This window comes from Chlorocebus sabaeus, chromosome 1 (genome assembly GCF_047675955.1).
Source record: "Chlorocebus sabaeus isolate Y175 chromosome 1, mChlSab1.0.hap1, whole genome shotgun sequence".
Lineage (NCBI taxonomy): Eukaryota > Metazoa > Chordata > Mammalia > Primates > Cercopithecidae > Chlorocebus > Chlorocebus sabaeus.
In genome coordinates this window covers 10,537,937-10,565,750 of record NC_132904.1, presented here as the reverse complement: position 1 = coordinate 10,565,750, position 27,814 = coordinate 10,537,937, and the positions used below count along the sequence as shown (strand labels likewise).

Genomic DNA, 27,814 nt, shown 5'->3' with positions numbered 1-27,814 from the left:
ATCCATGAATACAAGGTGACTCCTTATTTGGTTTTTACTTAATACTTTCACTACATTTCATGTATTCAGGAAAGTAAAAGAACAACGTACCGTGCCAAATGCACTAACTTACTAAAAACCAATTTAGGCCAATTCTTTACAGCGTTAAGTGTGGGTTGAAAACCAACTTTCCTAATACTTGTGGTGAGTGCCTCAAGGTCGTTAGGCTAAACATAAAGCTTCCAAGACACTTCGCAGCCTTCCTGCACTTCCAGAAAGGCCAAATAAACCAGCATCCACCTTCCCGCTCCATCCGGGCCCCGACTTCCCGACCCGAGAGGGCGCTGAGTGCCCGGGCACCGAGGGGCAGCGCCCCGGGGCGCCCGGCTCTGCCCAGGGCGGGGCTCTGCGGAGCCGAAAGCTCCGGACGCCGCCCACGGGGACCACCGGCCCACGGGCCGCGCAGGGGCAGCTGCAGCCCAGAGGATGAGCTGGAGAAGCTCCCTTAGGCGGCCGGGCCCGAGCCCTGACGGCGGCCGCCCCCGGCCGAAAGCTAAGGAAGGCGCCGCCCTCGCTGGACCAGCCGGGCCCGAAGAGGCGCCCCTCGACACAAATTGGGAAGCCAAGGGACCCCGGCGAGGGACGCGCGGTCCCAGCCCCGGGACGAGGAAGGGCGGCGGCGCGGGCGGGGGTTCTTCTCAGAGCTACAGCAGGGAGGGCGGAGGGGGTGGCCGCGGGGCGATCCGGGGAAAATCGGCGCCTCACCTGCTCCTCTCGAGGCAGCTGCTGCCACTCGCTGAGGGGACAACATGGAGCCTCCGCCTTCAAAGCAGAAGCAATAGGGGTGCAGAGGAGAAGGACGGGTGGGGGCGGGAACGAACCGGGCCCTGGAAGCGGGAAACGGGCGGAGCCTGGGCTCTAGAAAAAACTAGCGAGAAGGTGGGGCGCGCGGAGCCGCGACGGAGCGAGCGTAGGGCGGTCGGCGTGGCCCAACGGACAGTCCGAGGCGTGACTAACGCAGGACGAGGCTAGGCGAGGCGGGGCGGGAAAGCGCACGCGGCAGAATCCCGCCACCGCCCGCCGCGTGTGCGCGCGAAGCAAGCCGCTGGCTACCTGTTGGCTGGGCGTCGGCTGCTACGCTCCTTTGGGAATTGTAGTCCCGCGCTCACTGGGTCCTGGCCGGCTGTCCCCATACTGCGCACTCATCTGGGGCGGGACTTGGCGCGGTTCTCCGACGACTGAACTACAACTCCCAGCAGGCCGTGCGGGAAGGGGCGGGCTGGCTCGACTCCTCCAGCGAGCCGCGGCCCGCGCCTAGCGTGCAGACCAGGCCCCAGGCCGAGGCTTTTTCCGAGAACCCCCAGTGTGGGAGACGGCTGCGGTGTTTAACTAGGCCCGTGACCACAGATGGGCAGAAGAGAGGTCTCAATCCTGGATGGCATCAACGTCACTGGGTCTTTAATGATTTTGACTTCATAAGAGCAGGTGGCCGTGACTTCATTACCACCTTTATTGTCATCTCCCTATGTTCCTGTCCCTGGCCATGGCAGATGCGCACCATCCCCGCTCTGATAGCTAATGTAAGAAGTCCGGTCGGGCGCGGTGCCTCTCACCTGTAGTCCCCGCATTTTGGGAGGCCGAGGTGGGAGGATTGCTTGGGCTCCGGAGTTCGAGACCAACCTGGGCTAGTTCATGGTGAAACCTCATCTCTACAAAGTATACAAAAATTAGCTGGGCTTCGTGGCGCAAGCTTGTAATCCCAGCTACTAAGGCTAAGGCACGAGGATCAAGAACCGCTTGAACCCGGGAGGCGGAGGTTGCTGTGAGCCGAGATCGCGCCACTGCACTCCAACCTGGGCGACAAAACGAGACTGTCTTTAAAAAATAAAGTCTGATGAGACCTACTGGCTTTATCCAGCCTAAGCCATGACCATCTTTTGTAAACCTCAGGTTATAGGAGCTTGTTTTGAAACTGCCTTTCCAAGCACACTTTTCCTTAAACTGTGTGGGTAGATCAATACAAAAGAAGATACTCTGAAAATACTGTTATTCACACTTAACATGTGATTGAGAAAATGTCGTTTGCCACAATTGAAGAATATTGGTTTCTGGATTTGTTGGAAGTGGAAATGGTTGTCTTGGAGATAAGTTGCTAGTGGAGCTTACAGGAAGCTAAAGCATCTGTCCCCCAACCTCGGCCCCCAACCACCACCTCTTAACGTCACCATTGCTTCATACAGTCAACAAATTATTCCACTTTCTTATTTCTGTCTCTGCCTTAATCATTGTAACCTACCCAGAACCTCCTTCCTGCTACTTCTAGACCCTGCCAAGCCCATTGAGCTACTTTCTGTTTGCAGAGTGATTAGGCCAAAGGTGAAGAGGTCAAGATGATTCTACATAAAGAGGTCCTGTTTGATATCCTTTCTCCTGCCACTTCTAATTCTCCCCAAACTCTCAACATTGTTGAATACCCTCTTCCATGCTTTAAATGTAATCTAAGTTAGATCTAGGCCAACTTGGGCCGGTAAGAGACAAGAAGTGAATATCAGGGCAAGTGTTTACTGGAGTTTCACACTGGATGTGCAGAAGGCAGGACCTACAGTATGTGACATGCCCAGAAAGAGAAAGGAGGGGCCAAAAATCAATGTCTTGTCACAATTGCAGCACACTGTGTGAGAATTTAAAATTGCACATACAGGCCTGTAATCCCAGCATTTTGGAAGGCCGAGGCGGGTGGATCACCTGAGGTTGTGGGCGTTCGAGACCAGCCTGACCAACACGGAGAAACCCCATCTCTACTAAAAATACAAAATTAGCCAGCTGGAGTGGCGCATGCCTGTAATCCCAGTTACTCCAGAGGCTGAGCAGGAGAATTGCTTGAACCCAGGAGGCGGAGGTTGCAGTGAGCCGAGACAGCACCATTGCACTCCAGCCTGGGCAACAAGAGCAAAACTCCATCTTAAAAAAAAAAAAAAAAAATTGCACACACATCCCAGCATTCTCTGCTCCATTTCCCTGAATTACTTTTCTCCAGAAGACTTCATACTACTTGGCCAGGTGCAGTGGCTCACTTCTGTAATCCCAGCACTTTGGGAGGCCAAGGCAGGTGGATTACCTGAGGTCAGGAGTTGGAGACCAGCCACGCTAACATTGTGAAACCCTATCTCTTCTAAAAATACAAAAAATTAGCTAGGCATGGTGGCAGACGCCTGTAATCCCAGCTACTCAGGAGGCTGAGGCAGGAGAGTTTGCATTGAGTAGAGATGGCACCACTGCACTACGGCCTGGGAGAAAGAGTAAGACTCCATCTCAAAAAAAGAAAGACTTCATACTACTATCTGACTTATGTTTTAACCTTTCATTGTGTTTGTCTCTTCCCACTAGAATGTAAGTTCCAAACAGATAGGAATTTTTGTCTATTTTGTTCACTAGTATATCCCCAGTCCCTAAATACTGCTGGCACATAATAGAGACTCAAATATCCATTGAATTAATAGATGAAGAAGATATATGTTACATCTAACACTGCTCACTCACTTTCTGGTTCCTTTAATATTAAATACCTAACTTTTACTATTGAACAAAATACCCTAGTTTATTTTAAGGGCTTCCCAGACATTCACTGAAATCCAACTTCTCAGGAAGTGAACAGCAAATACTGATATATGTCTCAATATTACATCATCAAGGTATTGAGGTCAATGTTAGCACATCAGCCTTCCCCATACCTTGTAGCAGCTTTTGACATTTGGGACAAAACAGTACAAATTATAGGTGGACTTAAGGATTAGTCACAACTTAGAAAGCAACCACTGTAAATGAGAAACATGTTTTGTTGTTATTTCCTTCTCAAATATCCAGGGTCATCAAAACAGTGGACACTGAAAGTGCCAAATATTGACGATACTGATTACAGCCTGCCTTCAGCCATCTCACTCTGAACTGAGTCATGTGCTATGATCAGAGGTTGAGCTTTCCTTGAGGTTTTCCAGAAGTAGGTGACATGTAGACATATTTCAGTGGTTAAGACCACTGGCTTTGGGGTCAGACTCACCTGGCTCTGAGTTTTGGCTCTGATGTTCACTAGCTATGCAACCTTGGGTAAGTTACTTAACCTCTCTGAAACCATTTCATCATCTGCAAAATGATTTAAAGACCCACAGAGTTGTTCTAGGCTAAGTGAGCTGAGTGTTTGGGAATGATGATTGTGTGGTTAGTGATCAAAATTACTAATCAGCATATTCATTCTGGAAAAGCTAAACAAAGTCATAAATATTCAAGATACTCAAGTGGTTTATGAAACATAAAAATAGCAAAATTGTTTTCTGCAATGACATCCACCATGACTCAGGTTCCAAAGCTTTCCAAAAATAGGGCATTTGTTATATGCCAGGTACCATGATAGGCTGTAATGCTGCATAAGACACATTCCTATCCTCCAGAGACTCGCAGTCCTGTGGGATAAACAGCTGAAGAAATATCATTCACTGTGACTGTACTGGGACACAGTTCAGCCTTCTATCATCTATGTGCAGGATCAGTATTTAAGCAACTCAGAAGGGACAAGTTGAAATATTACATCCCTGGGCATCATTTACATTTCCATACCTTATTTTGCGTGTGTGTAAAATGGGGTAATGATTTGGCATCTTCATTTGTAAAAAGAAAATAGCCAACCCTACATGATAGGGTCTTATAAAGTTGAATATTAGGTCCTCAACATGGTAACATACTGAAAGCTTAAGACCTTGTCAGCTACTTCATTATTGGTATTTCAGGCAACAGCACAGCAATCTAACTGGGAGGATCTCTTGAGCCCAGGAGTTCAAGACCAGTCTGGAGACCAGGAACGGTGGCTCATACCTGTAATCCCAACACTTTGGGAGGCTGAGGCAGGTGGATCACCTGAGGTCAGGAGTTGCAGACCAGCCTGGCCAACATGGTGAAATCCCGTCTGTACTAAAAACACAAAAAATTAGCCAATTGTGGTGGCAGGCACCTGTAATCCCAGCTACTCCAGAGGCTGAGGCAGGAGAAGCTCTTGAACCCGGGAGGCAGTGGTTACAGTAGGCTGAGATCACACTATTGCATCCAGCCTGGGCAATAAGAGAGAAATTCTGTCTCAAACAAACAAAGAAAGCAGTCTGGGCAACATAGGGAGATCCCATGTCTACCAAAAATAAATAAATAAATTAGCCGGATATGGTGGGGTGCCTGTGGTCCCAGCTACTTGGTTGGGAGGCTGAGGTGGGAGGATTGCTTGAGCCCAGGAGGTAGGGGATGCAGTGAGTCATGATTGTAGCACTGCATTCCAGCCTGAGCAACGGAGCAAACCCTACCTCCAAAAAAAAAAAGAAAAAAAAGAAAGAGAAAGAAAGAGAGAGAGAAAGAAGAAGGAAGGAAGGAAGGAAGGAAGGAAGGAAGGAAGGAAGGAAGGAAGGAAGGAAGGAAGGAAGGAAGGAAATAAGTAAGTGGGGGGTGGGGGACAGCGTGCAATGGCTCATGGCTGTAATCCCAGCACTTTGGGAGTCTGAGGTGGATCACTTAAGGTCACAAGTTCAAGACCAGCCTGGCCAACATAGTGAAACACTGTATCTACTAAAAATACAAAAATTAGCCAGGCATGGTGGCATATGCTTGTAATCCCAGCAACTTGGAAGACTGAGGCAGGAGGATGGCTTGAACCCAACAGGGAGAGGTTGCAGTGAGCCGAGATCATGCCACCACTGCATTCCAGCCTGGGTGACAGAGCAACTTCATTTAAAAAAAAAAAAAAAAAAAGGCGGTGGGGATGAGGATACAGATTTGCTATATTCACCTTTGCTTATGTTTGCCACAAGAAAATCCTAATAGTGGCCGGGCTCGGTGGCTCACGCCTGTAATCCCAGCACTTTGGGAGGCCAAGGCGGGCAGATCATGAGGTCAGGAGATCGAGACCATCCTAGCTAACACGGTGAAAACCCGTCTCTACTAAAAATACAAAAAATTAGCCGGGCATGGTGGCGGGCACCTGTAGTCCCAGCTACTTGGGAGGCTGAGTCAGGAGAATGGCATGAACCCGGGAGGCGGAGCTTGCAGTGAGCTGAGATTGCACCATTGCACTCCAGCCTCGGCTACAGAGCAAGACTCTGTCTCAAAAAAAAAAAAAAAGAAAGACAATCCTAATAGTAGCTACCTACATGTGTGTAGAGGAGTGGAGGGAGTTAGTGATAAAACTTTATATATATTCCTGAATATTTGTGTACATATATATGAATGATCTGTGACTATATATGAATTTTTTTTTTTTTCAAGAGAGTTTCGCTCTGTCGCCCAGGCTGGAGTGCAGTGGCACAATCTTGGCTCACTGCAACTTCTGCCTCCCGGGTTGAAATGAGTCTCCTGCCTCAGCCTTCTGAGTAGCTGGGACAACAGGCATGTGCCACCATGCCCAGCTAATTTTTTTGTATTTTTAGTAGAGACAGGGTTTCACCATGTTAGGCAGGCTGGTCTCCAACTCCTGACCTCAGGCAATCTGCCTACCTCGGCCTCCCAAAGTGCTGGGATTACAGGTGTGAGCCACTGTGCCCAGCTTTCAAATATTTTAAATTAAAATATTTAATTTAAAAAATTTAAAAATAAAATACATAATTGCTTCTAAAAGTCAAGAAAATATAGGGTAATTAGATGGCTTAGAAGTTAAACTCGGAAATTATCTGTATAGGCCGAGCGCAGTGGCTCATGCCTGTAATCCCAGCACTTTGGGAGGCTGAGGTGGGCCAATCACCAGAGGTCGGGAGTTCAAGACCAACCTGGCCAACGTGGTGAAACCCTGTCTCTACTAAAAATGCAAAAATTAGCTGGGTTTGGTAGCGTGCACCTGTAATCCTAGCCAGTGAGGAGGCTGACGCAGGAGAATCACTTGAACTCAGGAGGCGGAGGTTGCAGAGAGCTGAGATCATGCCATTGCACTCCAGCGTGGGCAACAAGAACAAAACTCCATCTCAAAAATAAAGAAATTATCTGTATAAAATACCAGTCCTGGCCAGGTGCGGTGGCTCATGCTTGTAATCTCAGCACTTTGGGAGGCCGAGGCAGGTGGATCACCTGAGATCAGGAGTTCGAGACCAGCCTGACCAACATGGAGAAATCCTGTCTCTACTAAAAATACAAAATTAGCCAGGTGTGGTGGCGCATGCCTGTAGTCCCAGCTACTCTGGAGGCTGAGGCAGGAGAATCGCTTGAACCTGGGAGGCAGAGGTTGCGGTGAGCCGAGATCACACCATTGTACTCCAGCCTGGACAACAAGAGCAAAACTCCATCTCAAAAAAACTAAAACAGAAAAAAAACAGTCCTTACTATGTACTCACACACGCACACAAAAATACCAGTCCTACAAAGACAAGGCCAAAGAATAAGAGACCTAGCACAGTGCCTCAGGTGTTCAAGGAAACTTCAGAGAAATGGCCATACTCCAGTGTGCTCTTTACTTTATTTTTCAAGATGAGGTCTTGCTATATTGTCCAGGCTGGTCTTGAACTCCTGGGCTCAAGCCATCCTCCTGCTTTGGCCTCTCAAAATGCAGGGATTACGGAGGTGAGCCACTGTGCCAGCCAGGAAGCACTTTAAAAATTCCATCTTGGGCTGGGCACAGTGGCTCACGCCTGTAATCCCAGCACTTTGGGAGGCTGAGGCGGGCAGATCATGAGGTCAGGAGTTCAAGACCAGCCTGGCCAATATGGCGAAACCTCGTCTCTACTAAAAATATAAATATTAGCCGGGCATGGTGGCATGCGCCTGTAATCCCAGCTACTCAGGAGGCTGAGGCAGGAGAATCACTTAAACCTGGGAGGAAGAGGTTGCAGTAATAAGCTGAGATCGCACCACTGCACTACGGCCTGGGTGACAGAAAAAAAAAAAAAAAAAAACAACTCCCTAAGCCACTATAACTTCATGGTAATTCCTTCCCCTCGTTTTTTTTTTAGGTGGAGTCTCAGTCCATTGCTCAGGTTGGAGTGCGGTGGCATGATCTCAGTTCATTGCAACCTCTGCCTCCCAGGCTCAGGGATTCTCGTGCCTCAGCCTCTCGAGTAGCTGGGATTACAGGTGCACGCCACAATGCCTGGGTAATTTTGTATTTTCAGTAGAAATGGGGTTTTTTCATGTTGGCCAGGCTAGTCTCAAACTTCTGACCTCAGGTGATCCGCCTACTTTGCCTTCCCAAAGTGCTGGGATTACAAGCCCTTTCCCTTTTTGTTTTTTTGTTTTTGTTTTTGTTTTTGTTTTGAGACAGAGTCTCACTCTTGTTGCCCAGGCTGGAGTGCAATGGCGGGATCTCGGCTCACTGCAACCTCTGCTTCTCGGGTTCAAGCGATTCTCCTGCCTCAGCCTCCCGAGTAGCTGGGATTACAGGCATGCACTACCACGTCTGGCTAATTTTTGTATTTTTAGTAGAGACAGGATTTCTCCATGTTGGTCAGGCTGGTCTTGAACTCCCGACCTCAGGTGATCCGCTCAGCTCAGCCTCCCAAAGTGCTGGGATCACAGGCATGAGCCACTGTGCCTGGCCCCCCTCTTTTAAATTCATTTAATTTACTTGCCATCTAATCAAAGCACTATGGTTTTATGGTGTTTGGGGTTGTTTTTAGTTGCTATTTAATTTATATTATTTATGTATTTTTTTTGTCCTAACTAGCTTGTAAGCTCATTGAAGACAAGACAAACATATTTTGGAGGTCTCTTCAAAGTTCTCAGGATTGTGTTATACACACAGCACAAGATCAATACACATTCATAGAACTGGCTGGGCACAGTGGCTCATGCCTATAATCCCAGGCGTGGGAGACTGAGACAGGAGGATCACCCTAGGTCAGGAGTTCAAGACCACCCTGGCCAACATGGTGAAACCCCGCCTCTACTAAAAATACAAAAATTAGCCAGACACGGAGGCACATGCCTGTAATCCCAGCTACTCAGGAGGCTGAGCCAGGAGAACTGCTTGAACCTGGGAGGCGGAGGTTGCAGTGAGCCAAGATCATGCTACTGTACTCCAGCCTGGGCAATAGAACAAGACTCCATCTCAAAAAAAAAAAAAAAAATTTCCGAAGGGTCTGAAAAGACCAGTAAAACCTCGTGCATATTTTGTTTTTTAACTTCTCTGCTGCTAGATATTAGGAAAATGGACTTCCTTCCAGTTGGAGTCTTCAGATTGTAGCAAGTGCTGTCAGAGTTAGGTACCAGCATCATTTATTTCCTTATCTAGCACCTAATAATGTATATATTTTTTTTGTTTGTTTTGTTTTAAGGAGTGGAGGGTTTAATAGACAAGAAAAAAGGAAGGGAGAAGAGCCTGGCTCGGTGGCTCACGCCTGTAATCCCAGCACTTTGGGAGGCCGAGGCGGGTGGATCACGAGGTCAGGAGATCGAGACCATCCTGGCTAACACAGTGAAACCCCGACTCTACTAAAAATACAAAAAAATTATCCAGGCGTGGTGGTGGGCGACTGTAGTCCCAGCTACTCCGGAGGCTGAGGCGGGAAAATGGCGTGAACCCGGGAGGCAGAGCTTGCAGTGAGCCAAGATTGCGCCACTGCACTCCAGCCTGGGCGACTGAGCAAGACTCTGTCTCAAAAAAAAAAAAAAAAAAGGAAGATGAAAATTACATAAACGAGTCAGGCCTAGTAGACACTAACATCCAAACCCTAAACAGGATTAAAACAGAATTAAAAAACTACAACACCCCCTTAACCCCTGGCCCACCTGTATGGCTATTACCAGTAATGCAACAGATGCTTCCATTCCTCATCCCTATATTAATTCTCTGTCTTGTCCTATGTTTTGCTCCTATTTTAATCAAAGTTCTCCGAGCCAAAGTTCAAGAGATCACCCGTGTCGCCTTCAACCAGATGCTCCTACATGCCTACGTCCAGGTGCCAACCATAGACCCTCCTGACGACGCCCCCTAACAGCAGGAAGCAGCTAGACAGACAACGACGCCCCCATCACTATAATCAATAAAAGGTTGGACTGTCTGGACGGAGGGAGGAGGGAAACAAAGAACAAATCAGAAAACAGCTCCCCTAATAATGTACATTTTTTAAAAACCATATGCATGTATCAGAATGGGTAGATAACTGGCTTGGTTATCAGATCGGCTATTATTTCCCTTTGCCATCCAAGAGACAGTTTGCTGCATTATCAGCTGATGCTGTAAGTGCCAAGGTAAGATAATAGCTACAGAGTTATTTTGGGAAATATTTTTCTATGCCTTTTTCAGAGCATTGCAAAGGCCAGGAGTCATCCTTCCACCCCCTAGGGCTTTACTTGACCTTAAAAACCTCAAGGGCAGATGCAGTACACAGCTTGTTCTAGAAGATTTCCACTGGTCAGATCGCCTTTCCCCTCAGTGGCAGCTTGATTGACCACCTCCCCCTTCATGAGATTGCATCTTTACAGGATCTGCTGATCCTGCAATTGTACTTTGGGTCATTGATTGCTGCTTTAGCAATAAGAGTCGACAGCCTTGATTTTTATTATTTCCAGGATACAGTCCGCTTTTCTCTTTTTTTCTTTTTTCTTTTTCTTTTTGATGGAGTTTTGCTCTTTCTCCCACGCTGGAGTGCAATGGCGCGATCTCGGCTCACTGCAACCTCTGCCTCCCAGGTTCAGGCAATTCTCCTGCCTCAGCCTCCGGAGTAGCTGGGATTACAGGCGCCCACCACCATGCTCAGCTACTTTTTGTGTTTTTAGTAGAGACAGGGTTTCACCACGTTGGCCAGGCTGTTCTTGAACTCCTGACTTCAGGTGATGCACCTGCCTCGGCCTCCCAAAGTGCTGGAATGACAGGTGTGAGACACCGCGCCCGGCCAACAGTCCTCCTTTAACAAGGACTATGCACCTTTCCAATATTTTGACCAAATGTAGGGAGAAGGCTTTGAATTTGGCAGTCCAGCCCAGGAAAAGCAAAAAATGAACAAAATCCAATATAGGCTAGAAATCTGGTTTTAAATACATGTTCTGCTAAGGACCCCTTTTAGTCTATGAATACAATTCAATTGTGTGTATTTTGTGCCTTATTCTGAAATTTTTATTTGTTTATTTTTTTTTTTTTTTAAGGCAGGAAGGTTCTCGCTGTGTGGCTCAGGCTGGACTCCAACTCCTGGGCTCAAGGGATCCTCCCTTCTCTGCCGTAGCTGAGACTACAGGCCTCTGCCACTGACTGCGGCCTTATTCTGAATTTTTAATATCTAATTTTATCATCCCCCATAATCACAGCCAACATGTTCTTATCTCCTGGCTCTTCTTGATCAGCTCAGCTTTTTTTTCCCCCTCTAAAATATGTCGTCTCTATCTGACAGTCTATTTGGAGGAAAAGAAAACCTTAAGACCCAAGGTGGATCCTTCTCTGGCACAGTAACGAGATAAGAATACGAAGCAGGTTTTGCGACTGCATTGCAATGTGATTGGAATGAGTAATCGTTTTTCATTCTGTATAGCATCTTTCTCCACCTACCAAATGGGGGGCCGTGCCATCTCTGCCTCTCGGTGAGGAGATATTACGACACAGCCAGAGAGATTCACAAAGCACCTTGCAGAGTGGGCCTACTCTACATTCTGGTTTTCAGTTTTTATTGGAGTCACAGGTGGGACTGCATCAAACAAAAGATACAAACTCTGGAATGTAGGGGAAAGAGAGTTTCCAGATAATGGAAGCCCAGATAAATTTCTATCATTAAAATACATAATCTGCCGACCCTAAAACATTCACATAAAGAGGCAGGAGGGAATACTACCCCGCAGCTCCCGGATTCGGCCGCAGTCGTGGGCGGGGATTGGGGCTTGGGTACGCCCCTTGCGTCTGGTCCCCAAGGGACGCTCCCCACCCCGCGGCGCGCGAGGCGCCGCGTGAGGCTGGCTTTGCCCCTCCTTCCCGGCGAGAGCGACGATCAACGGTTCTTGCGCCTGCGCCCTGCGCCGCTGCGCGCTTAGGCACCCGCTCGGGGCTCTTTGTGCGCATGCGCGCTCGCGCTCCCGCCCTGTCGCTGCGCTCGGCTGAGTCAGTCAGTCAGTCGGAGTCTGTCCTCGGAGCAGGCGGAGTAAAGGGAGTTGAGCGAGCCAGTTGCCGGATTATTCTATTTCCCCTCCCTCTCTCCCGCCCCGTATCTCTATTCACCCTTCTCCCACCCTCGCTCGCGTAGCTATGGCGGAGCCGTCGGCGGCCACTCAGTCCCCTTCCATCTCCTCGTCGTCGTCCGGAGCCGAGCCGTCCGCGCCCGGCGGCGGCGGGAGCCCAGGAGCCTGCCCCGCCCTGGGGACGAAGAGCTGCAGCTCCTCATGTGCGGGTGAGGCGCGCGGGGAGCCCCCGCCTTGGGAAAGAGGGCGAGCGGGGGCCTGAGGGCTGGGGGGATTAGGAGGCGAGGCGGGAGGAGGGAGAATTACCCTCGACTTCTGATGGCTTCAGCCCCGCAGGGACGAGCGTTTGGAAAATGGGCAAAGGGGAAGGGGAACGTAAGGTTGTGCAGGCGGTGAGGAAATAACGGGGTGTGAGGAAAACAGGTTGGGGGCGGGGAGACAGTCCAGTGGGCGTTAACGCCAAGACTGGGCAGGTGGGGAAAAATACCAGCTCGTGGGATAAAATGGAGAGTTGCTCGATGCATATGGTGAACTGGGGTCATTTAGTGGAGGATTAGATAGGGGCAGGTGGGTGGTGGGAGAAACAATTTGTTAGATTTTTGAGGGGATGGTGGTGAAAGGGTTGCATTGCAGGTTTGCACAGGTGTTGACATGATCAAGCATTCATGATAGTCCTCCAAAATATTTTTGGCTGCCCATGGGGAAGATAAGGAAGTTTAATGGAAGCATTGTAGCCCATTGTTTTTTGTTTGTTTGTTTTGTTTTTACTGTTTTCGGCTAGAGTCCATGAATGCCGGATTTTTCTGAGGCTCCGAGGTAGAAGGAGGCGGGATGAGAATAGCTCAGGGAAGATTTGGGAGGGAGCTGCTGATGGTCCAAGATGGATCCGTGGCTGCATCTGCAACAGCCTTCTCTTCCCTGGAGCTGCGTGGGGGTGGGGACACGCAATCAGACGCTTATATTCTAGAAAATAGAGTCATGCTAAGCTATCAACATGTTTTGATTTCGTGTTTTCTGTGGGCTACTATTGATCGAAGTATAACAAAGCGGGGTGTTTACTGCAGAAAGGGGGAGGGGGAGAACATTCAGACAAAGCGAGGGCTGGTTGAGTCCCCTTCTCCCATCTCTGTGAAAGACTAAGAGCGAAGCTGCAGACCTCCTTTAGTTTCCATTGTATACGCGTCTGCCTGCTGGTGGGAGCTGGCTGGCAAGCTCCCCTTATGCAGAAATCTGCAGTGCAGATGCCTTCTTAAGAGGGGAAAAAAAAACCCCACCATGGGCAGGCAGGTGGTGGTTCTTAAAGGAACTGAGTCTTCGAAGGAAAAAAAAAATGCGTTTTGTCAAAGGAAGGGCCGTAAATTCGGGAGAGTAGAGCTAATTTTGCTCTCTATTTAGTTATGTTAAAGATTTTTGAGAATTGTTTTTAATGCTTCGTTGTCTCCTTTGGCAGAATCTTGGGTTCTAAAGAAAAAATTTCTGATCTTAGCCTTAAATGTATTATTTTCTACATGTTTTTCTAACAGTGAATTTTCACCTGTCTGAGAGCTTTGGAGCCCTGTTGGATTTTTCAGTGTGGTTATGGCCATTTCAGTATCAGGAAGCTTTTGCAGATGAAAGAATGAGGCAGCAAATTTAAAACCCTGTCCCCTTTAAACTACCAGCCGTTTCTCCTCCAAATTTTTGTGTTCTGGGCTAAGGTCCAGATGAACAGCGACTTCCTTATAACTTAGCAACTTGATCTTTTTGCTTTAATCACTTGTCATTGCTTACTGTTTGGTAGGCCCTTTTGTGCATATCTTTTGGGTTTTCTTGATTTTTCATTTTTGATTCAGACCTAAGTTTTAGAAATTTGGCTCTGTAAGCTCTAGATAAGACAGATATTAAGTGTTGAAAAGTCATTCTAGTTAGCAGATTTGAAAATTTAGTCCTAGTTTATTTATAACTAAGTAGTGAAATCATTTGAGATTCATCTTTTTCATTCCTTTAATGCACTTACGGAAGAACTGGTCTAGTAGGCCAATGAAATAAGAGTATTTTGTTCATAGACACACATGCATACCACAACCTAATTGGCACCTAAATTGGCAATACGAATTCAATGACATAACATATTTCTGTTTGGCTTATCTTTTTTCATGTGATCTACCCTTGTCACAATTTTTATCTATTTATTGTATCTATTTATTATTGTATTTTTTGCACTCCTCTTTATGATAGTGGAAAAGCTGCTGAAATTATGTGTTTTGCCGAAAGTAGTAGAATTTATATTCTGAAGTGCTGTTCCAAGTACATGAGTTTGCATTACATTTTCCTAGTAATATTAAATGCTGCAATTTTCACTCGCTATTTCTTTCTCTTTCCTTTTTTTTTTTTTTTTTTTTGTTTTTGAGACAAGGTCTTGCTCTGTCACACACTGTAGCACAGTGGAGCCATCTTGGCTCACTGCAGCCACCGCCTCCAGGGTTCAAATGATTCTCGGGGTTCAAGTGATTCTCATGCTTCAGCCACCCGAGTAGCTGGGATTACAGGCGTGCACCACCACACCTGGTTAATCTTTTTTGTTTGTTTGTTTGAGACGGAGTCTCCCTCTGTCTCCCAGGCTGGAGTGCAGTGGCGCGATCTCAGCTCACTGGAACCTCTGCCTCCCAGGTTCATGCCATTCTCCTGCCTCAGCCTCCCGGTAGCTGGTACTACAGGCGCTCACCACCACACCTGGCTGATTTTTTGTATTTTTAGTAGAGATGGGGTTTCACAGTGTTAGCCAGGATGGTCTCGATCTCCTGACCTTGTGATCCGCCCGCCTCGGCCTCCCAAAGTGCTGGGATTACAGGCATGAGCCACCACACCTGGCCCACACCTGGTTAATTTTTATATTTTTGGTAGAGATGGGGTTTTGCCATGTTGGCCAGGCTGGTCTCAAACTCCTGGCCTCATGTGATCTGCCCTCCTCGGCCTCCCAAAGTGCTGGGATTACAGGTGTGAGCCACCTTTAATGACCAGCTTTACCCATCATTTCTTAGTAAAATTTTATTACAGAATTTGTATTTCTTAGATGTGCTGTAGACATTTATCACTATTAGCACTTAAAACAGTGATGTATAGTAGTAGTTAGTATTTGTTGAATAAATTATCAAATTTACTATCTAGAAAGGCACACTTGAGAAATAAACTAAAGACAGACTCTTTTCGGAGTCTTGCTCTGTAGCCCAGGCTGGAGTGCAGTGGTGTGATCTTGGCTCACTACAACCTCTGTCTCCTGGGCTCAAGCCATTCTCCCACCTTAGCCTCCTGAGTAGGTGGGATTACAGACGTGCACTGCCACACCCAGATAATTTTTGTACTTTTAGTAGATATGGAGTTTTGCCATGTTGGCCAGGCTGGTCTTGAACTCCTCACGTCAAGTGATCCGTCCACCTCGGCCTCCCAAGGTGTTGGGATTACGGGCATGAGCCACTGAGCCTGGCCGAGAGACTCTTATCTTAAATGCTTATCCATTGCAAATGTGCATTCATATTGTCTAAAAAGCACTAATACAGTTTTGTTGGGCCCAATGCAAGATCCTCATTTGTCGGGTCATTACCTGAACATAAAAGTTTACCTTGCAATGTGGGGCCGGGCGCGGTGGCTCACGCCTGTAATCCCAGCACTTTGGGAGGCTGAGGTGGGTGAATCACCTGAGGTCAGGAGTTAGAGATCAGCCTGACAAACATGGCGAAACCCTGTCTCTACTAAAAAATACAAAAATTAGCCAGGCACAGTGGTGTGCACCTGTAGTCTCAGCTACTCGGGAGGCTGAGGCAGGAAAATCGCTTGAACCTGGGAGGCAGAGGTTGCAGAGAGCTGAGATCACACCACTGCACTCCAGCCTAGGTGACAGAGCAAGACTCCATCTCAAAAAAAAAAAAAAAGATACCGCAATGTGTAGTAATCATTTTTATTGCCGAAGCTTTTCCTCCTTGCAGGATGTTTTCTCCATGTCACAGAGGAAGTGTCTCAGGCTTTTGTACCCTGAAAATAGGATGAAGTTTGTTATTCCAAAATTTAACTTATTTAAAATGTAGATGCTAAAAAATTACCTTAATTGTTAAAAAAAAATATCTGCACATATTGCTGTCATCGTCCAGCTTCATGTTCTTTCACCAAGCTCCCCTTGGTTTTGGAGACTCATCTTGGTTTTAGTTAAAGAAAAGTAAGTGGATTACTTGGTGTCCTGCAGAAAACAATTTTGTCTTGACCGACCTGTCCAGTAATGAATTTTAGAAGTATTAGTTACTACATACAGGTAGAGAATGGGTGATGGCACTCTGTACTTTAGTGCCTTCAGTTCTAGTGCAGCCAGCAATGTAGTATGCTTAGAGATAGGGATCAGGGGTCAGGACGGCTTCCCAGATTTCTGCCTTTGAAGGAAACTGAAGATTTCAGAGGCAGAAATTTGAGGTTGAGGTAAAAGAGACTGAAATATTTCATGTTCATTTCAAAGCAAGAGTTGCCTTTATTAGACCTCAAGTATAGAGACATGTCTATCATCTGAACTTTAAAAGTACTTTAATAGTTTACTGATGACATGATTGAAATTCTATAACTTGGCCTGGTGTGGTGGCTCACACCTGTAATCCCAGCACTTTGGGAGGCTGAGGCGAGTGGATCATGAGGTCAGGAGATAGAGACCATCCTGGCTAACACAGTGGAACCCTGTCTCTACTAAAAATACAAAAAATTAGCCAGATATGGTGGCAGGTGCCTGTAGTCCCAGCTACTCGGGAGGCTGAGGCAGGAGAATGGCATGAACCTGGGAGGCAGAGCTTGCAGTGAGCCAGGATCGCGCCACTGCACTCCAGCCTGGGGGACAGAGCAAGACTCTGTCTCAAAAAAAAAAAAAATCTATAACTTGCTAGAGACTGCTTTTTATTGTTGTTATGAAAATTGAGTGTGGTGGCTCATACCTGTAATCCCAGCACTTTGGGAGGCTGAGGCGGGTGGATTGCTTGAGCTCACGAGCTTGAGACCAGCCTGGACAATAATAGTGAAATCCCATCTCTACAAAAAAAACAAAAAAGCAAGAATTAGCTGGGCATGGTGATATGCACCTGTGGTCCCAGCCATTTAGGAGACTGAGGTGAGAGGATGGCTTGAGCTGGGGGCAGAGGTTGCAGGGAGCTGAGATTGTGCCATTGCACTCCAGCCTGGGTGACAGAGCCAGACCTTGTCTTAAAAAAAGAAAAACAGAAAATCATGATGCCAAAATAAAACTACATTTTATGTTTGTTCGTAGAAATTAGCTCAAAGCAAAAACAGCTTGGGCAATTTTTTGAAAAAGGTTTTTGCTTTAAATATTTATTTTCTCGGCTGGGCGCGGTGGCTCACACTTGTAATCCCAGCACTTTGGGAGGCCGAGGCGGGCAGATCACAAGGTCAGGAGATCAAGACCATCCTGGCTAACACGGTGAAACCCCGTCTCCACTAAAAATACAAAAAAAATTAGCCAGGCGAGGTGGCGGGCGCCTGTAGTCCCAGCTACTCGGGAGGCTGAGGCAGGAGAATGACGGGAACCCAGGAGGCGGAGCTTGCAGTGAGCCGAGATCGCGCCACTGCACTCCAGCCTGGGCAACACAGAGAGACTCCGTCTCAAAAAAAAAAAAAAATTTATTTCCTCACTCATGAAACTTAGTTGTTCTGTGTAGTTTTTATGGCTTTATTTCCACACTTTGTTCTAACATATTAATCAAATGTGAGTATGTAATTTGTGTTTTGAGTTAACCCTTAAATAAAAAGGAATGTGGCCCCGTGTCCAACACTGACATCATCTGAGTGTTATATTCGTGTCAGATTATCAGTGGCAGTGTAATGTGTTAAAACACAGACTTGAGTTCCAGGAATGCCTGGATTTCAATTCTGGCCCTGTCTCTTAATAATTATGTGTTCTTGTGCAAGTATTGAGCCTCAGTTTCCTTAACTTGAAAATTGGGATAATAGTGTCTACCTTGGAGTTGATATGAAGATTAAACACAATTTGGCTGGATGCGGTAGCCCACGCCTGTAATCCCAGCACTTTGGGAGGCCAAGGCGGGCGGATCACCTAAGGTCAGGAGTTCAAGACCGCCCTGGCCAACATGGTGAAACGGCACGTCTATTAAAGATACAAAAAATTAGCTGGGCTTGGTAGTGCGCACCTGTAATCCCAGCTACTCGGGAGGCCGAGGCAGTAGAATCGCTTGAACCTGGGAGGCGTAGGTTGCAGTGAGCCAAGATAGTGCCATTGCACTCCAGCCTGAGCGACAGGGTGAGACTCTGTCTTAAAAAAAAAAGAGTAAACACATTTATAGGGCTTAACACAGTGTCTTGCCTGTAGTAAATAATTGTACCATTAATGTGAAGAAATGAAATATAGATCAACAATGTGACGTAGACACATTTGCATTGTACCTTTAAATCCTGACCTTTATTAAATAACAATATATAATATTTGATAAATCCATTTGTAGGTTACAAACTACTTGCACATATTAATAGATACAACATAGCAGTTCAAGTACAAATGAGAAAGCTGTCTTCCTCACAATCAAAGACTATTGTTATGCCTTTTTTCCCTTCCCACACGTGAGTCAGTTGTTTCAGTTTGTGGCCCTTCACATTAATGTCATAAAGCTGCCACCCCCTTCCACTAAGGTGGTCTCTTAAAGACGCAGAGGGAGGAGCCAAGATGTTTCCCAGAAGGCTTGGCATGAATCAATATGCTTAAATACTTCTGCAGATTCTGACTGTAATAAATGTTATGATACATTAGGAAACCCCTTTCAGTGTGGAAGCAAGCATACAGGAGACAGCAAGAGTGGTCATGTCAATATGGCCTGCAAATGCCTGCTGACTTGGATTGTTTTTATTCTCCAAGAGTAAGAAATTTTTTTTAATGCTGTTTTTGTTTATTGTAAGATTCACAAGTAATGGAACCACTCTGATCAAATTAAACAACCAGTCTACATACATTTAGTAGGTGCACCTTTACCCTAAATTGTCATTTCTAAGGGGTTGTTTATTAAGTGACTGGTAAGAACCTCAGTGTTTTTATTCTTGGTGTTTTAAAGATGGTCTGAAAATAAAATAAAACCAGTATTACTGCTTTTATCAAATTCTCCTGTGAGGAAATCATATATCTATCCTGATATAGGAGTTACCTGTCTAGTCCTGTGCTTGTTTCAAGCTTTGTAAAATGAAGTTTGGTAATAAAGGAATTGGTGACGTGTTGTTGAAGGGAAAAGGGAAAGTTGAGCTTTCCAATTTTGTTTGTGCCAAGAGTATGTTTTGCAGAAAGACACTTCTTTCTTTACCCGTAATCCTAGAATTTACCATTTTTGTAATTCTGAACAGAATTGCAACAGCTCCATTAAAGAAGTAGGTTTTCTAATATAAATGTGTATATTTGTTGTATGCACTTAGCTTATAGTTTGCGTTAACTTTATTGTTGATGATGAATTTAGCCTCTTAAGTGTACAGACTTGTGAAAAATTCATCAATTTTGTAATATAACTTTTTCTCTTAATTTAGCTAATCCTCTCTGTATAGTTCTAATTTTGGTATATGTGCTGCTGAAGTAAGCACTCATAGTAAAACTTTTTAGATAAAAATTAGCAAGTCAATATTTTGTTTGTATAATTAACTTATTCAGAAGTTGCCCAGAAAACTGAGATAACCTTCTGTTCCATTCATTTATGACAGCTACTAGTTTTAGAGTTATTTTGGATCGTAGGGTATGGTGTAGATGTTTTGAAAGAAGTATGTGTGTTAAATAAGTTCAGCTGCCATCAGTATTGCTTGTGATTGCATCATTGAGGTCTTCTGTGCATCTATGAGTTTTGTAAGACATGTTCCTCTGTGATATTGCAACCTCAGAGAGAATCTCTTTAAATACTGTAACAGGGTTTGCATTTTCATTTTACCTATGAGAGGAGGTTATCAGCAAGTGGCCTGCTCTTGTTATTTTGTGATTTATTTTTTAAATTTCAAAGAACTATTCTTACCTGTTTTCTCCAATCAACTGATTTATTATCGCCTGTAACCATACCATCGTAACCTAACCAGAGGAGACAGTGAGCTTATCAGGAAGTGGCCCACTCTTGTGAATTTTTGTTTTTTTTTTAATTTCGAAGAACTTTTTTTTTTTTTTTTTTTTTGAGACAGAGTGCCCCTCTGTCGCTCAGGCTGGAGTGCAGTGGTGGGATCTCAGCTCCGCCTCCTTGGTTCAAGCCATTCTCCTGCCTCAGCCTCCTGAGTAGCTGGGATTGCAGGCTTGTGCCACCATGCCCAGTTAATTTTTGTATTTTTAGTAGAGATGGGGTTTCACCATGTTGGTCAGCTGGTCCTGAACTCCTGACCTCAGGTGAGCTCCCCACTCGGCTTCCCACAGTGCTGGGGTTACAGGCGTGAGCCACCACGCCCAGCTTCAAAGAACTATTCTTACCTGTTTTCGCCAATCAACTGATTTATTATCTCCTGTAACCATATCATCATAACTTAACCAGAGGGGACAGACAGTGAGCTTTTTGACGTGTTCCTCATCGGTAGGTTGCCCTTCAAGCTATATGGAAGGACATTCTGGAAAACCTTTTGTTACAAAAATTTTGTCCTGTTATTTGAACATATTTCAATAGAGGGCATTGTCTGTATTTTATGTATGAGATCGAAATACTTGATTTTCATGATATCTTACATTTGTGTACTGCTTTATGATTTAAGTTGTGCCTATATGTTACCTTAATTCAACAACTGAAAGCTCTTTGCCAGGTGCTATGGAAGAAAGAAAGGTAAATAAAATATAGATCATTCCTCTACAGGCCATATTCAGTAGAGGAAAGACTTGTATTATGTTTATTTGTGAGGTAGACAGGTAACGATATAACCCCCTTCTTACAGATGGGGACTCAGGCACAGAGAGTTTAATGCCTATGCTTTAAAATTTGAAGTGACATGTGGTAAAAGTGGCTCAGTCACCCTTTTGAATTCAGTGATCAGTTTAACTTAAAAGCCTTAATTTCTGGCTCCATGGTTCTTAAGCCAGGTGCCTTTTTTTTTTTTTTGAGACGGAGTCTCACTCTGCCACCCAGGCTGGAGTGCAGTGGCCGGATCTCAGCTCACTGCAAGCTCCGCCTCCCGGGTTCACGCCATTCTCCTGCCTCAGCCTCCCGAGTAGCTGGGACTACAGGCGCCGGCCACCGCGCCCGGCTAATTTTTTGTATTTTTAGTAGAGACGGGGTTTCACCGTGATAGCCAGGATGGTCTCGATCTCCTGACCTCGTGATCCACCCGTCTCGGCCTCCCAAAGTGCTGGGATTACAGGCTTGAGCCACCGCGCCCGGCCTAGCCAGGTGCCTTTTTATTTCACTGCTCTACAGAAACTTTTCCAGTCAAGTTCACCAGATATTTTACACATTGTTAAATTCAGTGGTCTCTTCTCCATCCTCCTCTTAACGTGCTTTCACAACAGCTTTTGACATAATTGATTACTCTCTCCTTGAAATGCTTTTTAAATTTGTCTTCTCTGACACCACATACTCTCACTGACTGTTCATCCTCTGGCTCCATAAAATTCACCATTTTAAGGTGTTTTTGAGTGTATGCACAGAGTTGTACAGCTATGTCCACTATCTAATTCCAGAACATTTTTATTACCCCAAAGAGAAACCCCATATCTGTTAGTAGTCATTCACCGTTCTTCCCTCCCCACAATTCTCTGGCAGCTATTAATCTACTTTCTGACTCTGTGGATTTCCTTATTCTTGAGATTTAATATTGCTAATTCTTTTTTTTTTTTTGAGATGGAGTCTCACTTTGTCACCCAGGCGGGAGTGCGGTGGCACGATCTCTGCTCACTGCAACATCCGCCTCCTGGGTTCAAGCAATTCTCCTGCCTCAGCCTCCCAAGTAGCTGGGATTATAGGCATGTGCCACCATGCCCACCTAATTTTTGTATCTTTAGTAGAGACAGGGTTTCACCATATTGGTCAGGCTGATCTCGAACTCCTGATCTCAGGAGATCCACCCTCCTTGGCCTCCTGAAGTGCTGGGATTACAGGTGTGAGCCACCGTGTCCAACCTAATTATTTTTATTTTTGTAGAGACAGGATCTCACTATATTGCCTAGGCTGGTATTGAACTCCTGGGCTCAAGTGATCCTCCTGCCTTGGCCTCTCAAAGTGCTGGGATTACCAGCATGAGCCACAGTGCATGTCCTGATCTTTCCTTTTAAGTTTGTTCTCACAGTCTTCTCAATCTCAATGAATGGCCATTCTGTTCTTTCCTTCTTTTGTTAAAATCAAAAACCTTGGAGTTATCCTTGATTCCTTTCTATCCCTCATGCAAGCCATCAACAAATGCTCTTGATTCTACCTTCAAAAATATATCCAAAGTCTGACCAATTCTGTCAACCTCCATTGCTACCATCTTGGTCCAGGCTAGCTCTCCTGGATTATTGTAGATGCCTCCTATCTGGTCTCCCTGCTTTCTTCCTTGCCTCTCTTCAGTCCATTTTCCACACAGCAGCTGGTGTAAGCCTGTGAAAATGCAAGTTGGGTCATGTCACTCATGGGCAAAGTGCTACAGTGGCTTCCTGTTACACTCAGTAAATGCCAATATCCTCAGAAGACTTATTAATAAATACCCTGTACTATCTGGCCCCAACCTCCCCATTTCTCACTTGGCTTCAACCATACTGGCCTCCTTGACTCACTCTGTCGCCCAGGCTGGAGTGCAGTGGTGCGATCTTGGCTCACTGCAACCTCTGCCTCCCAGGTTCAAGCAGTCCTCTCACCTCAGCCTCCCAAGTAGCTGGGATTACAGGCGCGCACCTCCATGCCAGCTGATTTTTGTATTTTTAGTAGAGAAGAGATTTTACCATGTTGATCAGACTGGTTTTGAACTCCTGACCTCAAGTCATCCACCCACCTCGGCCTCCAAAAGTGCTGGGATTACATGCATGAGCCACTGTGCCCGGCCTTCGTTGTTCTTTACACCAGAAATAACCCTCTATCTCACGGTTTTATTTGCTGTTCACTCTGCCTAGAATGCTCTTCTCCCATTGCAGTAGACTCACTGTTTATGTCCCCACCCCTGCAACCCGGCCAAATCATATGTTAAAACCTAACCCTCTGGCCAGGCACGGTGGCTCATACCTGTAATCCCAGCATTTTGGGAGGCTGAGGCAGGTGGATCACGAGGTCAGGAGATGGAGACCATCCTGGCTAACATGGTGAAACTCCATCTCTATTAAAAATACCAAAAAAAGTAGCCGGGCGTGGTAGCACGCGCCTGTAGTTCCAGCTACTTGGGAGACTGAGGCAGGAGAATCGCTTGAACCCGGGAGGTGGAGGTTGCAGTGAACCAAGATCGTGCCACTGCACTCCAGCCTGGGTGACAGAGCGAGACTCTGTCTCAAAAAAAAAAAAAAAAAAAAACCCTTCAGAAGGGAGGAATGTTTTGTAGACCACTTTGGTTTTCTTTTTTGCATGTGGCAGTTTTTAGTTTTTAAAATCAGTACCTTTTAATGGGAACAACTTGACCAAAAAATTGTCACAGAATTTTGAGACCCATTAAAACAGTTCAATGAAAAAGAAAAAAAAAAAAAAGAGATGGGGTCTCACCATATTGCCCATGCTGGTCTTGATTGAACTCCTGAGCTCAGGAGATCCTCCTTCCTTGGCCTCTCGAAGTGCTGGGATTACAGGCATAAGCCACCATGCCCAGCTTCCTTATGGGTTTTGTCCAGCAACTAAAACAAGCCCTTGGCTCATAAGAGGTGTTCAATAAATATTTATGGGAAGAATGAGTAGAGAAACTCTTCCCAGAAAAACATGCATATTAACAAAGTATTGTGGCCAGATGCAGTGGCTCAGGCCTGTAATCCCAGCACTTTGGGAGGCCGAGGCGGGTGGATCACCTGAGGTCAGGAGTTCGAAACCAACCTGATCAACATGGAGAAACCCCGTCTGTACTGAAAATACAAAATTAGTGGGGCGTGGTGGCACATGCCTCTCATCCCAGCTACTCAGGAAGGCTGAGGCAGGAGAGTCGCTTGAACTTGGGAGGTGGAGGTTGCGGTGAGCCGAGATCACGCCATTGCACTCCAGCCTGGGCAACAAGAGCAAAACTCCATCTCAAAAAAAAAAATTTATTGGATTCAGGATTCATGAACTGCTGTCAAATTCATTCATAAACTTCAGGTTAAGAACATTTGGTTTTTGAAAGTCAAATTGTAAACATCGTTACATGCTTATAATTCGTAATTTCTATAAGATCTCTATGGAAATGGATGTATCCATATAAGTGCTGAGGAGAGAGTTTTCTTGTAAGCCCATAAAACTATCTGTAATAGAAATATATTTAAGGTTAGCCTCTCTTGTTTCTTCTGGACTGTAGGTATTTTCTACCAATGACTTTAATCCAGAAAAACATCTTTTCATAACCACTTGAATGCCACATTCTGGCATATTAGAAAGAGACTCTGGGCACAGTGGTTCATGCCTGTAATCTTAGCCCTTTGGAGGCCAAGATGGGAGGATTGCTTGAGCCCAGGAGTTTGAAACCAGCCTGCACAACATAGTGAAATCCCATCTCTACAAAAATTAAAAATAATCTGGGTGTGGTGGTATGTGCCTGTAGTCCCAGCTCCTTAGGAGGCTGAGGTGGGAGTATCACTTTGGCCCTCAAGGTTGAGGCTGCAGTGATTGCATTACCACTGCACTCCATCTTGGGCAACAGAAGACAGAAGACCCTGTCTCAAAACAAAAAAAAAGGCAGCTAGGGTATTAAGATATTTGTAACCAGTTTATTAATTAAGGTTTTTGGTTTTTTTTTTTTTGAGAAGTTTTGCTCTTGTTGCCCAGACTGGAGTGCAATGGCATGATCGCAGCTCACCACAACCTCTGCCTCCCAGATTCATGTGATTCTCCTGCCTCAGCCTCCCAGGTGGCTGGGATTACAGGCATGTGCCACCACGTCTGGCTAATTTTGTATTTTTAGTAGAGACGGGGTTTCTCCATGTTGGTCAGGCTGGTCTTGAACTCCCGACCTCAGGTGATCCTCCTGCCTTGGCCTCCTAAAGTGCTGGGATTATAGGCATGAGCCACCGTGCCCAGCCTATTAATTTATTTTTAAGACAAGGCCTGGCTCTATCACCCAGGCTGGAGTGCAGTGGCGTGATCTCGACTCACTACAACGTCCATGTCCTGGGCTCAAGCCGTCCTCCCACCTCAGCCTCCCGAGTAGCTGGGACTATAGGCATGGCTATTTTTTGTATTTTTGTAGAGACGAGGTTTCACCACGTTGCCCAGGCTGATCTTGACCTCATAAGCTCAAGTGATCCACCCACCTCAGCCTCCCAACGTGCTGGGATCACAGGATTGAGCCACCGCACCCAACCTGTAACCAATTTCATATCTACATAGTCCATTTTGTTTCTGTCAGGCTAATTTTCTTTTGCAACAGGAGTTCTGCTTTGTTCTTCGTGTTGGATTGCATATACGTTTACTCTAATAAATAGTACAAAGAAAGCTTTCCAACTCTTTTTAGTGATATAACAGAAGAGTGGGCATCTTGGAAATTAGCACTGTTTTGACTTATATGAGAGGGAACTGCTGCCTTAGTAACTACTACATTAATAAGACGAATGTCCAGTTACTACTTACTACTCAGTCTAGTTTTGAAATAACAAGCTAAATCTAAAAATCTCTTATATTGGTTTTCAGCAAACATTTATGAAGCTCCTGTAATGTTCAAGCCTCGATATTCCATGACTTCTGCTATATGCTGGTCAACCTGAAAGATACAAAGATATGTAAGAGGTCTTTAACCCTTAGGTGCTTCCAGTCAGGTTGTAATTATTTTCCAACAATAAATAAATTGAATTTATTTCATTAGATATTCTGAGAACTAAGACTTTAATAATTGATTTCTTTTTTTTTTTTCTTTTTTTCCCCCTGAAATTCCTGAGCTTTAACTAGTTGGTCTGTTTTTATAGTAGTTATGTTAGCTATAAATGAATAAATAAAAATCAACCTGCCAGTTTATGTAGATTCTCCCCCCTCAAGGAGGTGGAGCTTAACCCCTTCACCTCTTCAGGTTAGGTGGTGAGCTTAAGACTTGTTTCCACAGAATACAGTGTGGAAGGGTGGGGAGAAGTACTGCTTCCTCCACCCAGGTGGAGAATCCTGGCAGGCACTACCTCAGCCAGGGATCAGGTTAACATCATCAGTTGATAAGTCATGTTGAAAGTCTGTACTCTTGATATGATGTGATGAGCATGGTCCTTGGTAATCTTCCCCAGAAGCCATCACTCCAGTCTAACCATGAGAAAAACATCTGACAGACTCAAATTGAGGGACATTCTGTAAAATATCTTGACCAGAGTACTTGTTAAAACTGTCAAGAGAAGTCTCTGAAGCTGACAGTCCAGAAGAGGCTAAGGAAACATGATGACAAAATGTGATATGGTATCCTGTATCCTGGATAGGATCTTGGGAAGAGAAAAGGGGCGTTAGGGAAAAATTAAAGGGGATCAAGAAAGAAGGACAGAGTGAGACCTTCCTTCTCTAAAAAATAATAAGTAATAAATAAAAATTACCTTTGTAATATTCTTTTTTATTAGAATACAGTGAACATCTCTTAGTGTCAATAAATTCTCATCTACAACCCAATTGTTAATGACTATTATCCCGTTGTTTGGATATACCAAAGTTAGTCTACTTATTAGACCTTTGTTAAGTTTCCTTTAAAAAAAAAAAAAAAACTATTTTAAAGAATATTGTGATGAAGCTGGGCTCAGTGGCTCACGCCTGTAATCCTAGCACTTTGGGAGGCTTAGGTGGACAGATCTCGAGGTCAGGAGCAACATAGTGAAACACCATCTCTACTAAAGATACAAAAATTAGCTGGGTGTGGTGGCGCACGCCTGTAATCCCAGCTACTCAGGAGGCTGAGGCAGAAGAATCACTTGAACCTGGGAGGTGGAGGTTGCAGTGAGCCGAGATCACGCCACTGCACTCCACCCTGGGCGACAGAACAAGACTCTGTCTCAAAAGAAAAAAAAAAAAAAGAATATTGTGATGAAGCCAGGTGTGGTGGCTCATGCCTGTAATCCCAGCACCTGGGAGGCTAAGGTAGGAGGATGGCTTGAGCCCAGGAGTTCAAGACCAGTTTGGACAACATAGTGGGATCCTGTCACTTTTTTTTTTTTTTTTTTTTTTTGAGACAGAGTCTAGCTCTAGCACACAGGTTAGAGTACAGTGGTGCAGTCTTGGCTCACTGCAACCTCCACCTCCTGGGTTCAAGCAGTTCTCCTGCCTCAGCCTCCCGAGTAGCTGGGATTACAGGTGCCTGCCTCCACACCCATCTAATTTTGTATTTTTAGTAGTGACAGGGTTTCACTATGTTGGCCCTGCTGGTCTCGAACTCAGATGATCCAGCCTCCTTGGCTTCCCAAAGTGCTAGGATTACAGGCTTGAGCCACCGTGCCTGGCCCCTGTTGCTTTTTTTTTTTTTTTGAGACAGAATCTCGCTCTGTCACCCAGGCTGGAGTGCAGTGGTGCGATCTTTGGCTCACTGCAAGCTCCGCCTTCCAGGTTCACGCCATTCTCCTGCCTCAGCCTCCCGAGTAGCTGGGACTGCAGGCGCCCGCCACCACGCCCGGCTAATTTTTTGTATTTTTAGTAGAGATGGGGTTTCACCGTGTTAGCCA

General features: G+C 45.6%; 2 protein-coding genes across 3 annotated transcripts in view; one reads left to right on the top strand and one right to left on the bottom strand.

Annotated features, from left to right (window-relative positions):
* Window positions 1-1,170, bottom strand: part of ATL3 (atlastin GTPase 3) — a 48,473-nt gene extending 47,303 nt beyond the window's left edge. Inside the window, exon 1 of one of the 2 annotated variants that reach the window (XM_007994744.3) lies at window positions 1,093-1,170. Coding sequence is in view for 1 of the 2 variants with exons in the window: in XM_007994734.3 (XP_007992925.1) it covers window positions 745-790 (46 nt within the window). In the remaining variant the exon portion in view is untranslated. Of the gene's footprint in view, window positions 1-744; window positions 905-1,092 lie in introns of those variants that run through there. The other variant, XM_007994734.3, reaches the window with a different exon arrangement.
* Window positions 1,171-12,005: 10,835 nt separating this feature from the next.
* RTN3 (reticulon 3) overlaps window positions 12,006-27,814 on the top strand; it is a 73,286-nt gene continuing 57,477 nt past the window's right edge. Inside the window, exon 1 of the mRNA XM_007994797.3 lies at window positions 12,006-12,302. Within this exon, the coding sequence (XP_007992988.1) occupies window positions 12,161-12,302 (142 nt within the window). The 5' untranslated portion in view covers window positions 12,006-12,160. The remainder of the gene's footprint in view (window positions 12,303-27,814) is intronic.